Source organism: Cryptotermes secundus, unplaced genomic scaffold (assembly GCF_002891405.2).
Source record: "Cryptotermes secundus unplaced genomic scaffold, Csec_1.0 scaffold63, whole genome shotgun sequence".
Classification (NCBI taxonomy): domain Eukaryota; kingdom Metazoa; phylum Arthropoda; class Insecta; order Blattodea; family Kalotermitidae; genus Cryptotermes; species Cryptotermes secundus.
Window position 1 is genome coordinate 469229 of NW_019725836.1, and position 18351 is coordinate 487579.

The following is an 18351-nucleotide window of genomic DNA, read 5'->3' on the forward strand; positions in this document are numbered from 1 at the left end:
GTGCGAAACGGGTAAGATCTGGAATTCTCCCAGTTCCTCTTGCAACTCATTTGCTGTTAAAGAAACAAATGCATATCTTGACCACGCCAAAAATAATATACTGTGATTTGTTTGTCCCAATTCTTCTCCAAAAAGGCATCAATACTCATCGTGAATGCACAAAATGTCCCCGCTCCATTTTCTGGTTTGAAGTGGTGCATTTTTAGACACCATTATTATCAGTTTTTACTCAGATTTGACTGCAGTTTATTTCATGGAGTAATGTCCTATTTTTAATCGCTTTATATAGTGTAGTTACACCCTCTGTGATACCAAACTATATGCTTTGTTGCAAAGGTAACAGCAAGAGTTATACACACCCACTGACATTCTTAGATTCACAACTAGGAATGCATGCCAGAATTTATCTAAGAGGTTCTGTACATTTATTTGAATTAATTAAAATTGAACCTGTATCCCTACATATGCTATGGCTTATAAAGGAGATGTGAGAAGACAGGAAGTACTGGAGAGCGTCATGTAAGGCCCTGCAACAGGTTTAAGCCTAGAATGATTAAAGAGAAGAATTAATATTTTTCATGTCTTTTGTTTTAGATTCTGATGCCAAGTCAGAAAACAAAACTTTTAAATAAAGTAGTCTGCAGATCACTGTAAAAAATATTCCAATTAAATATATGTTCACTTGCTGAACTCAAGTCAATTTTGCACCTGGATTGTGGTTGTTAATAAGTGCCCACACAATACATACAGTAAACAAACGCTGTCTATAATTTCACATCCCCACTTACTGCTTTCTCTTACATTTTTCAGTGTAACCAAACCTATCACTTGGCTTCAAACACTTCTCAATTTCTGAAACTTGAAAATGTTACTTACATAAAAGTTAGAAGTAATAATATTGTGCCGTATTTGTGCTACGCAGGATGACACCCCTCCCCCGCTAGCGTTGACGTAACACCTTCGGAGTGTTGCCGCTGCTACAGTAATAGGCCAATCAACACCCCGCTCCCTCCCGAGGTGACGTTACCAAGGGATGTCACGGTTGCTATGCAGCAGTAAACAACTCCCGACAGCGTTGCTAGGCTATTGGCAAACACTGCGTCAGGCAACAGCAGTACCTATCGCGTAACTGTTTTCTGTCTTGTCCGTGCTGAGGCTAAATAAGGAGCAGCAAACACTATTCAGCAGTTAGTAGTTAGAAGTAAGTGAGAGATCAGTTAGTAGTTAATAGTGTGTGATCAGGAGTGACACAGTTAAAATGTAGCTGCCACCAGAGACACTCGAATTGGAACAGTCGCCGGGTTCAGTTGTGGTGGAAAGAAGAATACCGGAATGAGTGGTTAGAAGTGATAGTTTGAGAAGCAGATGCTTGGCTCACAAGAGGAATAATTGGGAGCGTGTAATACAGTGACACTGGTATAGCTCCTTTATCGTACTGTGAATATATGTAGACTACTGAGGACAGAGTGGACAGATTATTGTGTAGGGTTGTAAATTGTGTAAACCTGTAACAGTGTCATAATTAATTATAGCCAAGAATTGCAGGTTGTTAAATAAACCAATTAACAATCTGAATGGCGTCTTCAGTGGTAAAACACATTACAATATAAAGGAAAACTCCATGCCCTTTAAAGCAAACAGACCACATTCATATTCTACCCTATAAAAACAGTGAAACAAAGATTCTGAAGCATCCTTCAAGCTATGATTCAGTCCAAGCATGCATTCATATAACATGACATAGCTCTGAGACTGACACCACGCAATCAACTGTCACACTGTATTTGGTGTAATACAAGATAATAGCACACAAAGAGAATGGGTTCTCGGACTTCATCCATCATCCGGATTCTAATTAACTAAGTAGGACTTCATCCATCGTCTGGATTCTAAATAACTAAGTAAAAATCACAACGTTTCGGATGATGATCCAGTGTTCGTCCAGTGTTTGAGGCTAGCTCTTTCTATGGGACCCAACATAGTAGGTGTCTTCCCTCACCTGAGGACAGAAACAGATCCAGTTTCCGAAACGTTGTGTTTTTTACTTATTTAGAATCCGGACGATGGACAAAGTCCGAGAACCCAGTATCTGTGTGTGTTACGCACCATCGTCAGAACCCTATAGTACCAAAATAATAGCAGTCTTTCACGCACACTTAGCAACATATATAATCACTAAATTGAAGTACTGTGAAAGCTACTGGGGGGAAAAAAAGGAGTCAGATATGACGGAGATGTCTGTAGCCATGCTACTTAAGAGGCATTATGTTGATACTGAATATATAAATTAATGATGTGCTGTTTACAAGAAACTTAATGTCTCCTCCTCTTTTATGGTTTGAGTTAAAATTAGTGGATCAAGTGGTTTCATCTTTTTATGTTCACCTGATATCTCATGAGTATTTTCATCTGATCTATTTTACTACAGAAAACGAGACACTAATTTCAAGTGTCTTTCAAGGACATTTGTTCTCATATTGAAAATATCTCAGACTACCCCCTTTATATATTTAATTTTTGCACCTATTCCTTGTGATGATTGGTGTCTGGATATAAATTTGTAGAAATACAAATTAAAGTCACAACCAAGATGTGTAATTAAATTCAATTCATCTACTTAAACACAATATGAAAGGAATGAAACCATGGCTTGATATCCATACTTGTAAAAGTGCCTGTGTACTTGCCTATGTGGCTTACACATGCAAACACTAAATGTCTACAACTATTTCGCTGTTTGGCAATCATTTAACGCTTTGAATGCCAAGACACAGGACTACTTGCTTGAAATGCCAAGGCTGTTTGGAGATATATGCCACTATATAGAGAAAAACGCATAATACTTTTCCACATTACCTTCAAACAACCATTTATGTCCATAGCATGAAAGTCTGTACTTCCCTCTAAACATCCATATATAACACTTGACGCCATGTACTAAGTGACTAAAAACTGAGCACATCTAATTGGCATAAGATGAGCAAAGGGTTAATGAATAGAGTGATCACTATGTTGTGCCACAGCAATATCTTCCTGTATCTACATTATGAAAACAAGTACATGTAAGTATGTTTGCACAAGAGGTCCACCTGTGGCAGTGCTTAAAAAAATATAGCCATCCTATGGATGCATATATGTTGCGATATCACCTTGTTTCTTTGCGCTGATGTTTATAGCATACTGATATTATTAAACTGCACTGAATCTGTAAACAGTAACAATATCATTTACATTGCAAATGAGGGCACTTTCAGTTTTTTTTATCTGGGATTACACTACTGTGAAAATAATATAATGGTTCATCAGGAGCATGACTATTTTACAATATTACTATCATAAATCTTGGTCAATATTTCTAGATTATAATGAAATGAAACATACAGGACAAAAGTACTTAGTGTAACTAAGGAAAGGTTTAAACTTCTGAAATGTATTCAGAAAGAAAAATAAAGAAATGATTATGGGTAAATACTTATGAACAAATAAAGGAATTTAGGCAACAGTGTGACGGACCAGGATGAGCCATGTGAAATTAAGCAAATTAATTACAAATCTGAACACTGAACACAATCCATTCAAAATTATTTTAAAATCAAAAGCCTGACACTTAAAATATCACAGTTGGATTGTGGACATAGACACATGTTTTGCAGTACAGCGGTGATGGAACATCCATAATTTGTGAACACCATGATCAGCTCTCAGAGGTGTTATTGTAATTGCACTCACTAATTCCTGAATGAAATTTGAAGCCCAAAATAATATCAAGAAATATGCATTCTTAATGCACACTGGCCATAATGGGGAACATTTAAATCAAATTTCAATTACAATTCTCATTGCAGATTCTTGCTTCCTCTGATATTCAATATGTTCAAAGTTTCTATTTCCTTCATGGAAGAAAGACACTTTACATCCTTTTTAAGAGTACAGTAGAATGTATGGATTGATTGTCCTGGTCCCGAGGCAGCTAAGCTTAGTTAGGCCAAGTCACAACTTCCTGATGTGTATATATGGTCACTTGTTTGTGTGTTGCAAAGACAGTACTTAAAGGAACCCAAATGCAATTACAAAAAATTACCACCCTACAGAATTCAGTCCAACTATTGGTCTGTACTATGCAAATACTTAGTGATGCAGCACTCTTACTACTTGGAGTCACTGAACAATCAGTTAATATCACTGTATGAAGACCTTTAAACACTATGTACAATGTAACTGAATATAATCAGAATAATAAACATTTTCCTCAAAAGCTTATCCTAAAGAGCTCTAACAGTGATGTATAAAACTTGGGATTCAGAATTTCTGGACTTGATCAAACTATCTGATGATGAGCAATGCCAAAAAACTCAGTAATCCTGAGGATTTCTCTTAGTCATTGGTTCCAATATCCCACAACAAAACAAGTTCTTCTACATGGTCAACTAATTTTAGTCTGTGTAATTAAGGGTCCCCTCGTTGGTGCCTCCACCTTATCGTGGTGAGGGGGTTTGAGTATACCAAGGCCACTGAGAGGTATACCAGCAGTAGTGTAGCTACTGGCAGGGCCTCCTTTGCTGGACAGGTCAAAGGGTAGGCATCAGACGAAGAGGGACACCAAAAACCAAAAACTGATGCCGGAAGCAGCGACTTGAAGCACAGAGCAAATGATGCTCGAGATGGTTCAAGTTCGTATAGCAACAGGCATGACCAGAGTGGTTTGAACGGCTGTTGTACTGCAATGTGGAAAGCAAATGGAAAAACTACCACATTATCACTTTTCCTGGATAGTCTCTTTCCAAAAACAGACACACCATGTATGCGAACCAGAAGATGTAAGAAGATGCTGGATGACCTTGGGGACAGAAGAGGATATCTCATTTGAAGGAGAAATCTCTAGATCGCATTAACTGGGGGAACTGTTTTGGGAGAGACTGTGGACCTGTCGTCTGACAGATTACTGATGAATGAATGTAATTAAGGGATCACAAAATAAACATATGTATTACCTGACAGTCCTCATACTGTACTGTTATGACAGCAAAATGAACTTGGCATAGACAGGTTATAAAGCTGTAATTTTCAAGGGAGGGATCTGCAACAAGTTATAGACAAACAGACAGACAAAAACCACACTGCATTTAGTGCCCAAATTTTATAATTATATTTTTAATAACCATGAAAATTACTATATTCTAAAGGGTGCTGACAATGGTATATAACACTCAGAATTACAGAGTGCTTTGACTTTGTCCATCATCCGGTATTCCAAAAAACAGATTACAGAATGTTTCAAGAAACTGAATCTATTTCTGCCCTCAGATGAAGGGTGAGACATCTACTCTGTTGGGTCCCTTAGAAAGAGCTAACCTCAATCACTGGACGACTCATGTCAGCATCATTACAGCTATATAAATACATGAGACCAGGTTTTGTTGAAGGGAGATAACAGCAAAATATGCAATAAAAATTGTAACAAAACACGCAGACACATCTTAGTTTCAGGTCTGGGCATGCGTTGTCACAATTTTTATTGCATATTTTCCTGTTAACTCCTTTGATAAAGCCTAGTCTCATGTACTTACAAAGACATAGTTATACTGATATGGGTTGCCCACTGACCGACATTGGCTCTTTCTAAGGGACCCAAAAGAGGTGTCCCCCTCACCTGAGGATGGAAACAGATCCAATTTAAAAAACGTTATGTTCTCTAGTTTTTAGAATACCACATGATGGACAAAGTCCAAAAACCCTGTAATTATGAATGAAAATGACTAATTACAATTTCTATATAATAATTATTCAGTTATCCTTTTCATAGCCCAATCTTAAAACTACATAACGGAGGAAAACCAGGACTACAACTTGTAAATTATTTCTTCCTGCAACCAAGTATGACCCCATACTCTCCACCTCCTGCACTGTTTTTACAACACACACACACTTTCTAGGATATGTACCTCTGTCAGCACTTTCTCTCTCTCTTTTTCTCGTCATCATCACAGATTATTGCAGTATCTCCAGCACAATAATATACTGCACACTGATCAGTTTCTGTATACATCCAGGACAATCTGTGCATGGTACATGTTGGGCTGTATCATATCTTGTCTCAAGGTACAGGGATGTCACATCTAATACAACCAATTCCAGTACTGAGATACGTACAGTGACAAAGCAATATGATGAGTTACTGATGAAATAACATAGCAAATGTTCATAATATCATAGTTTTCTGAAGCTGATACATACAGCTCATATGCATCAGTATCAAAACCACCAGAGCTTCTACATACAATAATTTGCCAAAACATACACTACACATACAATAAAAAATATGATTTAAATATTCATTTTCCTATTTATTAACAAATTTATTGATACGACAGTTGCATGTACAATAGCTGAGACAGGATAGAATATTTCCTAGAGCGCCAAAGCCTCACAGACAAATATTTTATCTACTATGTGAACATTCTGAGGATCTACAATAAACTAAATGGAATTTCATCATAATTATTATTGTTGTTACTGTGAGTAAATCAGATCCTCATACATTACAGATAATGTGTTCTAAAAGCAATGAAATGTGAATCCAATTTTAGATTGTCATAAGAACAGAATACAGATACCAATCTCTTGAACTTCATTATTGGACCGAATCTTCTTAACCTTCCTAGCCCACTCAAGCAGAAACATTTCTGGGGAGGGAGGAAATTAACAAAGTATGAAATCTTGCTACACGTTGGCTAGGTACAATTAAACATATAAAAAGCCAGCTGGAAATTCATCAGGCTACCTCTGGTGCAAAGCACTTTTGCAATTAAATTTTTTAATGATTCTGAAATATTAATACTTCAGTGGTGTGTGTGTGTATATATATATTCTATGTTTCTGTTTGATACTGTATTGTGAGGAGCAATAATAACTGTGATGGGCTACAAAAACAAATTCTGTAAATGTTTTTCAGTTCACAGAATGTGTGAGGCTGAAAGTGAAATTTACGCACAAAATGCATTCCCCTACACAACAAATGGATGCCCAGATGGACTAACAATGTTACAAAACAGAGCTTACTTTTACAGTTCTGTACCACTGGCAGTGCCATTACATTGTACACTATCTGAGCATTTATCACGGGCAGCTGGTGGCTCATAATATCTCCTGTAATATGTAGAAAAAATATCATATAACGCATGGCAAATGCTGCAGCTGATACTACAACAGGTTTCTGTTTTAGGGGCCACTACAGGCCAACTCATTTCTGTATGTTCATCCTAAACTGATTACAGTTACATGTTCTATCCTGTCACTTATTTTATACACACAATTTCACTACTAACCCAAGTTTATGATTATGTAAATGTTCATGAAACTAGACCAAAGCAGCCCAGCATCACCATGGCCAACATGGATGGAATCTCTTCCACCTGCTTACTGCAAGACACAGTTGGAAGACAATATACTGTAGTCTAGCAGGTGCACATAATGTGCAGAGTGTAACAAGGAAGTACTTGAATTATATTTCTAACAATAAATTCAGCTGAAACATGTCTACCTTAATCTCAACAGGATGGAAAATACTGTTGTGTTGATGCTTTAGATATCACAAATAAAATTTAACTAGTATCTTACACCTGCTTCATCCCGCCTTTTCACACTCTGCATACACACACAAACGTACGCACGCACACACAGCAGCAAACTGATATTACCATTTTGTTTCACTGAATCTCTAGAACTGCAGCCTTAACTGTGTCCTTCATGTGAGTGAATATTAGGATGCACATATACACTGTACATGAAGGCTGAGAAAGGTCTGACACAACAAAGCTGGCATAACAAAATGAAAATGTTGCTATGGAAATGCCGCACCTTCCTTGCACAATAAATGGTGCCTGCTAAGTGTCCACCAAATCTTTCTTAAGCAGGATACACACTATTCTCTACTCAAAAGATTTGTGCCACCAAAGAGAAACAGGAGGTGACAAAAATGTCTGCACGCTTGTGCCTCAGGACATTTGAAAAACCTGAAATATGTATCAGTAATGAAAAAAGGCTTTTGTTTATCTTATCATATCCAAGCTAAGCAGCATCAAAGGGAATGTAAATTATACATAAATCTCCTCCCTGTAGTAACTTTTCACGATCCTGTTTGCTTGGGGAAGCAGTCGTCAGGCGTTTTGAAGAGCTGCACATCAGTCAGGAGGATATCAGATGCACTTACACTTGTCTTGTCATTTGAAAAATGGAACACATAAGTAATCATGCATGTCAGCCTCTTGGTGGCTACATTACATCCTTTGGTGCATTTTTGTGCTTGACTCACAGAAACCACTTGTAATTCACCATTACAAAAAAATATATGTTTAGAAAAAATACATTCAGCAGACAATAGGGTGTCATCTGGCTGGTTGAGCTTAGAACACCAGTCTTTCACTGTCACAAAAACATAAACTTCTCCATAGAGACCCGTGATACTGTAAACTTTATGTGAGGCAAACTGCCCAAGTCTTGGAAGACTCAGTACTTGCCCCTCTTTTCCTCACAAATAAAAGACTCAAACACATACAATTTCCAATTTAATTACAAATCAATGAGCTATCATCATACATATGTGCACATACATACACATACACACAACCCCACACCACACTTCTCTTCTCTTCTGAAAACTGATGTGTAAAATAATACACAACTAATAAAATAAAAACTAAGAGCAAAAATCTTGTTTCTTTGTTGGTACTCCAACCAAACAGATCTTAGTTGCAACCCGGAGATAGCACCCTGGATGGCAGTTATAAACATGCCTCAAGTAATGCAAAACTTGCTCACTTTTTGTAGCCAGTTAACAAAACCATGTTTCAGAAATGATCAAGCATAAAGGAAAGAAAAATATCTGGAACATCGTCATACACAATGTATTTGAGGAGAAACATTACCTAATACACGCACAGAGACAACATGCATGCATAGTCCTACAATCTTCCTTTGCCATCTGTCACTCAGGTAAGGGAAGAACTATGCCACCCTACAATGATGGGGGCAATCGTGATGCACTACAGGATGGGTGGTAATGGGTGGTAGTTGACTATCACCATCTATACTATCTGATCTGGCTTTGCGGCGGCACTAAGAATCTCCTCAAAAGACTGCTCCAAACACTGCTTCAATTCTGCATAGCTCACCACAAGAATGCTTTGCTCGTCACGAGACATGAGGCATACCTGCAGGAAGTACAACCAAACAAAATGTTATGCAAATGAGTTCTAATATAACAGCTTTCCATAACATAGAATCAAATATATTTTGGCAGAAATGTCTTCAATGAATCATGCAAATACATTTACAGTGTAACCACAATATAATGAGTACGGTTTATGAGACCTTCATTATAGTGACAAAATAAGCGGCATTTTCAATTTCTTAATGTTATAAAAAAAGGTTAAACTACACCAGTCATCCACAAAGGCCCATACGGTTGAGATTTTGAGGTTCCCACATTTTCTAGACAAACAGCTCATGGCCTCATCAACAGCCACTCTTTACACCCAGGAAGATTCCTGGTACTCATTTCTGTTAAGAGGCTGAGCTGACCCCAGGTCCATAGCGTGGACGGAAGTATTACTTAAATTGAAAAATCCAATGACCTCATCAGGAACTGAACCCACAATGTTCCAGCTTGTAGCATAGTGCCTCAACCAACTACACTACCATACAGAAATATCTTCTGCAAAATAAAGCATTTTACTGGTATTTTCAAGATTATATGCAATTCTTAACTAGCTGCAACTTTCTGTAACTTTTCTAGTCAGACCACATTTGCTATTGAGGCTACGTAAAATGGTAATTAATCAACCCTATGGGCCCTTCCTGCGGGGCATACGGTAGTGTAGTTGGTTGAGGCACTATGCTACAAGCTGGAAGGTCGCAGGATCAAATTCTGATGAGGTTACTGGATTTTTTCAATTCACCTAATCCTTCCAGCCACACTATGGTCCTGGGGTCGACTCAGCCTCTAACAGAAATAAGTACCAGGAATATTCTTGGGGGTAAAGGGCAGCTGGCACATAGGGCTGACAACCTTGCTGCCATCTATGAGCCGATCGTCTAGAAAATGTGGGAACCTCAACATCTCACAACCCTATGGGCCTACATGGCCTGTTACAGGGATACCTTTATTTTACTTTATGGGCCCCTCCTTCACTTTGGGGAAGACAGCCCTGATTCCAGAAACTGAGTACTGTAATTCCTTGTTTAACATGGGAGTTATTTCTTTAATTACAGTATGCATATAAAACCATGTTGTGTAGGGACTTAGTCTTGTGGGAAATAAGATGCAAGGGGATTTTGCTCTGAAAAATACATATATAAAAGACCAAGGTTCAAAATAAATAAATACAGTATGTACACATATACTACAACAAATAGCTTTTATTTATACCCACTGGACATATACGTTATAAATTAGTGTAACGTGGTAACAATAAAGGAACTACAAACTGTACTTTAGCACTACATGGCTGCTGGCTCCATACATCCTCAAAAGCATCCACAGGCTCATCTGTACACTTAAATCTGCAAGCCTAAGTTTGATAATGCTGTCAAGTAATAACTCGTAACATGTGGCTGTCTCACATTCTTTTGCTTAGTCCATTTCTACTTCCCTTACGGGGCAGAAATAAATCCACCAGCCCTCATATGAATTTATGACTCCTTTCCATGAGAGAGGACCGCCTCTGTGGTCTAGTGGTGAGAGTTCCTGGCTACAGATCCAGAGTTCCAGGTTCGATTCCTGGCACTACCAAATTTTCTAAAAAGTAGTGGTTCTGGAATGGGGTCCACTCAGCCTTGTGAGTATAACTGAGGAGCTATTTCAAGGAAATAGCAGTTTCGGTCTAGAAAACTGAGATTAACGGCCATGGGGATCCGTTGCACTGACTACGCGACACCTCCTGTTTGCTAAGGTTGGCACTAACTTTGCCGAGAAGCAGTGGTCGCTTGGTTGGTATAGTTTGCCTGAGGCCTACAGGCCACGGAGGTTTTTTCCCCCATGAGAAGATCTGTTTCAACAATTCAGCATCATCTCTGGCCACTTGCAGAGCTTTTTCATATCTACAGAGCAAGACTGGATTCCATCTGTTAGCTCTCCTTGACATCCTCATTCTCGCTCACCTCAGTTTACCCAAGTATAATCTGTATCTCAGCACTGTATTTTCTTAAAAAACTTCATGCCCAGAACAAGCCAGGTACTACATCTTTCAAAAAATATGTGAATTAACTAAAGTACTGAAGTATATGCACTGGGTTTAGGGTACATGACATACTGTCCTGAAATTTGAATGTGATGTTCATTTATTTCTATCCACCACCTTGAATTTATCTGGATCTGAAGTCCTTCTAAAGGAATACACTTGGTTACATTTCTATAACTTACCTGTTTATTTAAAGAAACCCACAATCCACACTCAGTTCATAAAATGTACAACAACTCTCACTTCTCATGTATTCACAAAGATTTCCACTTTTCATCTATTTTAAAAACAAAGACTGTATCTTCTAACAGCGGCATCACTTCCAATTCTGTCCCCTTAAATATTGTCATGTGTTGGGCGTGTCACGTGACAAATAACTTCACGTGGGTCTCGGATTCACTGAATCTTTATTGGACATTCACTCTTACACGCCGTACAATTGTTATCACTTCAACCATATTCTGTGGCGGCTATCTTTCTGCTGTGTTCTATGAAGGCTAGGTTCCAACTGTGTTGTATGAAAGCTAATTAGCTCTGTCACTCTCGTCTTATGTAGGTATTCTGTGGACCGGATACGAGACACCTTTCGCCAAGGTTCGATCTCACGTGTTTGGAAATCTGTTGCTTCGGGAACGTTCTTTATACACTGGTAATGTGTTTCGTCTCATCTGTTGTTACTCAACGGCCTTCTGTTGTTCATCTCCGGGGAAACGCGTTCGTTGTTTCGGCACTGTCTACGCAACGGCTCAATGTTATCGCGTTACCACGGGAGTATCTACTCCAGACACGTTACAATATTTTCAGTTTTCAGTATCTATGAAATGTCCATGATTTATTCTATCCGTCTTACAGCGCATACATTTATTCACCTTACTCTTCTCTCTTGCACTACATGTTTCAGCACAAAAGTGCCATCTTCAGGTGCTTTTCGATGTACGTCAAACTACTTCGTTGCATGCCCTGTTGTCTTTATACTAAAATATATTGATAAATTTTAAATATTAAAACTGTTCAGGATTTGTTATCCTTATGTCGTATCTCAATACGCGAGTCACAGTATAATACACGCAGTCACAGGAGCAAGACACAACACAAAGCACAATACACACACAAAAGTAGGAAGAATACTCCGACANGCGGAATGCTAAAATATAACATCTATGAAATACTATAAATACAAACCTTCAGCAGTCATGATTAGCAGAACACATGCACACTGCATCACAGATTCATGTCCACTCAAACACTGTGGACTAAAGCTGCACAGGCATACACAAAAGAACAACAGGTTAAGATAAGATAGGGCCTGAAATGACTTCTGTTACTAACCTTGTAATGAACACACCATGCCATGTTGTCTACATTGTTATGAATAAACTGTGCACCACTGCCTACCTAATTATTAATAAGACACACCCCCCAATTTTTGGTCACTTTTCTTAAGAAGAAAGTGCACAGACTATCTTCTGCTGTTGCTATGATATGGAAAAACACCAAATTATCTTCTTCCATTCAGCATATGGGTGAATCTCCAAACTGGCTCCTGTCATTACTACATGAAGGACAGGAGTGATGTAGGAAAATCATATAAATCGAGCAGGAAAGGAATACAGGAGATAAGATGGAGGGAGGAATGCAATGGTATGATGAACAAGGGACAGAAAATAAATACTACAAAAACCAGGGAAATTATTAATCCCCACCAAATTTGACAGGTAACACAAGTAACTACCTAGAATAACAACAGTTTCTGTAATTGCTGGGCAGATTTTTCCATATGGGAACACTGCTTTCTTTTTCAACTGACATAATTAGATCACATTAGTGAGCTAGTAAATCATAGAGCTCCAAGTCAGACAAACATTTACCTTCTCTGGAGCACCTGCATCCAGTTTGTTAAGGCATTGCACAACATGCGACATGTCAAGCCATGGCCGGCCATCTTCTGTAACCTGATGGAACACATAGTCACGGAACAGCTTGAGCATATAGCGATCACCAGTCTCTGCCCATGTTGGATCCAAACTCAATCTGGAAATACCACCATTTGTGTGATATGCTACATCACATCTCATTTGGTCCATAAATGCAACTGGAATCTGAAGATCCCAAAGATCATATAGTGGCCTACACCAAAATCCTCTTTAAAAACATCTCTGCTAAATGAGATTTCAACAATAACATATTCATAATTTCAGGTTGACTTCAGTGTTTATTACATTGCAGTTCACAGCACAGTTCCTGTTCATAAAATTCTTTAGCACCTGATCCTTTCAAGAATACCTGGCAAAGTATTTCTGTACATTATTTTGTGCAGAAAAGGATCACACTGTTTTCTGCAGTCATCCAATTTGAGTTAAATGTATGTTTACCATTAATCTAAAGCATAAAGTCATGTATCTCACTGCTTATAAAATAACAAATCACTGAAATGACAAAATTTCCAGATATACAAAATATTTTCATTACCTGTCAGCTCTGCAGAACAATGGTGGTGACTGATCCCTGTATATCACCAAATGCAATTTAAGTAAAACTTTAACTGAACAATACATCTGTAATTAATGTAATGAAATAGAATACTACTTCTCTCTAGAAACTCAAATACTGATATAATTTATTAAGTAAACATTTAAATAACATTTCCCCTCAAAATGTCACAGAGACAGATGAGCTTACAAGATCACAAACGTAAACTGTAACTTCAATATTAATTAATGATCCTGGTCTGTTATACACAGGATGCCTAGTAGTATATTTTTATGTTTTATTATTATAGTCTTGTGTTATATTAGCATTTTGTATTCTTTTACATATATATTTTATAACTGTTTTAATGATTTACTCATTGTGATTTATATTGAACAATGTCATTGAACTGTTATGGATTAAGTACAATTAATTTTTATTTATATAATTGATGTGATTTGTCCTGTTGTCTTTGACTATTTCTATATCCACTGGTCTTCCAGCCATGTAAGGATCCATGGAATGTAAATAAATAAATGAAGGAATGAATGAATGAAAAACTGTGGTTCAACTGGTGCCAGAGTCCGATAAAGAAACAGAATCAAGCACCCACAGCAACACAAAGATGAAGGTAAACATACAACACAATGAAGGGAATGACAGCTTGGAATTCTTGTCCTTCATAGTTTTCTCCAAAAACTTCAGCTGATATAGCAGTTAGTGATTCCACAATGAAAGCAAGAAACCATCCATTTTATGGAAGGTTTGAAGATAAAGAACTTCCTGAGTCCCAATGAAAGGGTTCACAATTTCAAGGCAAAAATAGACATTTAGTACGCATGAAGTGTCTGATGAATCAACTGCTTTTACAAAAGATTCAAGAGCTCATGCATATGAAATTTGGTCTGACTAATCTCTTGGCAAGTTGCAGGCCCACAGCAAATGGTGTGCATGACTTCTGCTCACACAGAATTGCTTCTAATATGTTGTCAGTTGCAAGTATGAGGTTATGTATACATGACAAAATTTTAACTTCTCAAGTTATGATGATGCCAAAGAATTTAAGGATGTTGAATTATTCTTTTCTTTCGTAATTCCATGATGATCACTTCAAAATGAATAAATATTACCATACAAGCATTATTTTTTTAAATTTAGTGCCATGTTGTGATATTATGTAAGCAGAAGTTAGAAGAACCTAAATATTATGCATATCAACCATTTTAGATGTTAACCTTTAATGTCCGAATGGCACATATATATGTCACAAGCAGCAAACCGGAGTTGGCCGAAAGGCACGTATATGTGACGCAGGACACATGCACTCTTTGGGAGTGCTGACAGTTTGACCTTGGGTTTGAAACCAAAACAAACCTACGTGAGGTCATGTCAGTGGTTCATTCCTTAGCTCTGAACAAAGAAATCATTTATCACGATACTGGTTTCGATACTATTTACGTTTAGATATGACTGTTTATGACTTGCTCAGCCAAATATAGCTCAGCTTTGTTTCGAGAACTGATGAGGAAATATTCATCGGTGCTTGACGCATTCAAGTATTGGTTTTCAGTGGCGAATTATCAGTCAGGAAGTCAGTGTCGGATTGTCTAATATTTCTTTATCAGTTAGAGAGTCACTGTCAGACTGTCATATATTTCTTTATATATCACTTTTATTTTGTGCCTTGGAAGAGGTATAAACCCACTGAGCCAGGATTACTTTGTGAGTAAAGGCATCTTCACCACTGTGACTTTCAGTATGTGTCGGACTCGCACTCTTTTCGACTAGTATTATAATTACTTTGCATCACGATTTTGCAAGTATTACCAACAGGTGAGAGTGTCACTTTGTCAATCAACATAATTTATTCGATTTTGCTAGAAACCCCCCTCCCCCAAGATGATTCTTCAATCGCACAAGCCGAATATCACGGTCAGTGGCGTTTCTCTGGGGAAGGCCAAAGTTATCAGGGGGCCCAACTGAGTTGACTGGAGGTAAAACATTCACATCACTGGCCAACCAAAGGGAAACAAAGATGTTGTCGTGTGTTTTGCTAAATAAGAAAAGCAGGAGCACACTCTTCTATTGTAAAAAGCGTGATTTTGCTCTGTGTGAAGTGGACTGCTTTGAGAAGTACCATGCGTGTCAGTGTGACTATCATAGTGAAGTGACTGTGAACTAAAACTGTGAAGTGACGCAGTTCAAACTCGCGTACAGTAATATTATTGTATATAGTGTGATTATATTAACAATATCACCAAGTCTCAAAGCTGAATATCACAAGGCGAATATCACTGTCAGTGGCGTTTCTCAGGGGAGGCCAAGGTTACCTGGAACTCAACTGAGACGACTGGAGGTGAAACATTCACAACACTGGCCAACCAAAGGGAAACAAAGACGCTGTCATGTGTTTCACTAAATAAAAAAAAGCAGGAGCACTCTCTCCTATTGTAAAAAGTGCGATGTCACTTTGCGTGAGGTGGACTGTGCGTCAGAGCGTATCATAAACTGTGAAGTGAGGCAGTTCAAACTCGTGTACAGTCTGAACAAAATATTGTTTTATATAGTGTCATTATATTTACAATATCACCATGATTCAAGATTGAAGAAAAGACAACGGGTAAGCCCTTTGGAATTTCATAATATATATAGTAAAGATTATATTTTGCAATTCATGACAAAATACTCACAGTTAATTTTCATTTGTAAAAATTGCTCTTTTGTGTATATGTAGAAAATTTTACCATCTTTCAGGTTGTTTTTAGTTTGTTTTTCTATGTTGCATAGAACAGAAAATATGGATTTTTCCTTAAATTTTGCAATGTTAACTAATTAGGGCGATTTAAATATCAGCCGCAGAGGGCTGCCGGCAACTTAAAAGTCCATACGTTAAACGTTAAAAGAACCAATTAGAATGAGCATTTTTATAAATGTTATAAATTCTTGTTATATAAAGGTTACACTGTGCCAAAATATTGTGCAGAATAAGTTATTTTAGACACACAACAACTAACTGGTACAAAGCAATTCCGCCAATTCATACAAATACAGGATTCATCACAATTGTGTATTATGCCAGTAATGACATAATTTTTATTTGTTCCAATATAGTGTAACATGTTGCGCGACTGAGAACCCCCCTCCACCCTCCTCTCCAAGGTAACGTAGCGCTCCCCGCCACTCCCCTCCGCGGTGACATAACGCGCAACGCTAACGTAACCGTAATCAACGTCCTACTGTGACGTGGCACTCATTACGCCACAGGCAAGCACTGCAGCTATATAAGTGGATGCACAGTGCGTATCGATCAGTTCGAGTTCGAGTTNATTGTGTAATTGGGAGCGCGTGATACAGTGATACAAAGCTCCCCTACGGTAAACGTGTAGACTACTGAAGACAGAGTGAACTGATTTGCGCATAGGGTTGTAAGTCGTGAAACCCCGCAACAGTGTTAGCAGATTAATGCGATTAGGGTTATAAAGTGTGAAACCCAGCAACTGTGTGATAATTAAGTGTAGCCGATAGTTGTAGATTGTTCAATAAACCAGTTAACGATCTCTACGGCGTATTCAGTAACGTAAACACGTTACAATATCCTCTTTAAACTCTACTGAAATTCACTGTACATATATATTTAATCCAGTTCTGATGGTTTGGTTTGAAATATTTTTAATGCAATAAATATTCAACAAGATATCTGAAAATTAATTTACAGTGGCAGTGCTGACAGGATACATTCCAAAATCACGCTTGGTTCATATTTTAGTAACTGACTCCTTTATATTTAATTGTCCTTTAATCATTATTTCATTGTACAAACAGAACAACCCAAGTCCAGATGGAGGGATGAAGCTAATAGATCCATTCAGTTATATAAAAGGGCCACATATTCTATCGGTAATCCCTTTCCTGAGTTCCAGTGCCCCACTTACAGGCTGGCAAGAGTGCAACTCTTTCCCACTTCTTTTATAGTATGACTGTACTAAGGTGTATTACCTCATTCACCCAGTTCATATGTGAACATACTTACTCTGGACGTTCGTTAACAGTTCCAAGTTTAACCAGGAGCCTGCAGAGGCGGCCATTCTCCATTTCTTTGGACACCTCATTCTCTAGCACATCTGATCGGATCTGAATGGCATCCAACTGAGTGTAAAATCTTGCACCAATCATAGGCATTAGGTCCGTCACACTCCTGTGCTGCTGTTGCTGTTGGTTTGTTAACAAGTACCTACAGATAAGGAGGAAAGTATGCAACAGTACTTGTACATAATACCATTTCAAGACATTCATTAAACCATTTAGTAACACAGATCATCCTATAACACCTTCACTTTTCTCCTCTATCTATCCTCCCATGTTTCCTTATTTCCATACTTCTTGTTTTTCCTAATCCAAAGAGGTTTTGTATCTATTAACCCTTCAACATTATATGACATTTAAAAACTAAAAAAACGAAACTCCATGGATTTAGTCTGCAAGTGAACTATATCAACCGAGACCACCACTTGTTGGCGAAGTTAGTGCCAACTTTAGCAGATAGAGGGTGTCACATGGTCAGCGCAACGAATCCCCACTGCCGTTAATTTCAGTTTTTTAGACCGGAGCTGCTATTTTTCCATTCAAGTAGCTCCTCAATTATCCT

The 18351-nt window shown here is 37.9% G+C and overlaps 1 protein-coding gene across 4 annotated transcripts in view; it reads right to left on the bottom strand.

Annotated features, from left to right (window-relative positions):
- Positions 1-5714: 5714 nt before the first annotated feature.
- LOC111863505 (PAN2-PAN3 deadenylation complex subunit PAN3) overlaps positions 5715-18351 on the bottom strand; it is a 47235-nt gene continuing 34598 nt past the window's right edge. For all 4 annotated transcript variants that reach the window (XM_023849860.2, XM_033751089.1, XM_033751090.1 and 1 more), the window contains 3 exons: positions 17737-17937; positions 13106-13268; positions 5715-9209 (listed from right to left, as the gene is read on the bottom strand). In XM_023849860.2, coding sequence (XP_023705628.1) covers positions 9084-9209; positions 13106-13268; positions 17737-17937 — 490 coding nt within the window. In that variant the 3' untranslated portion in view covers positions 5715-9083. The remainder of the gene's footprint in view (positions 9210-13105; positions 13269-17736; positions 17938-18351) is intronic.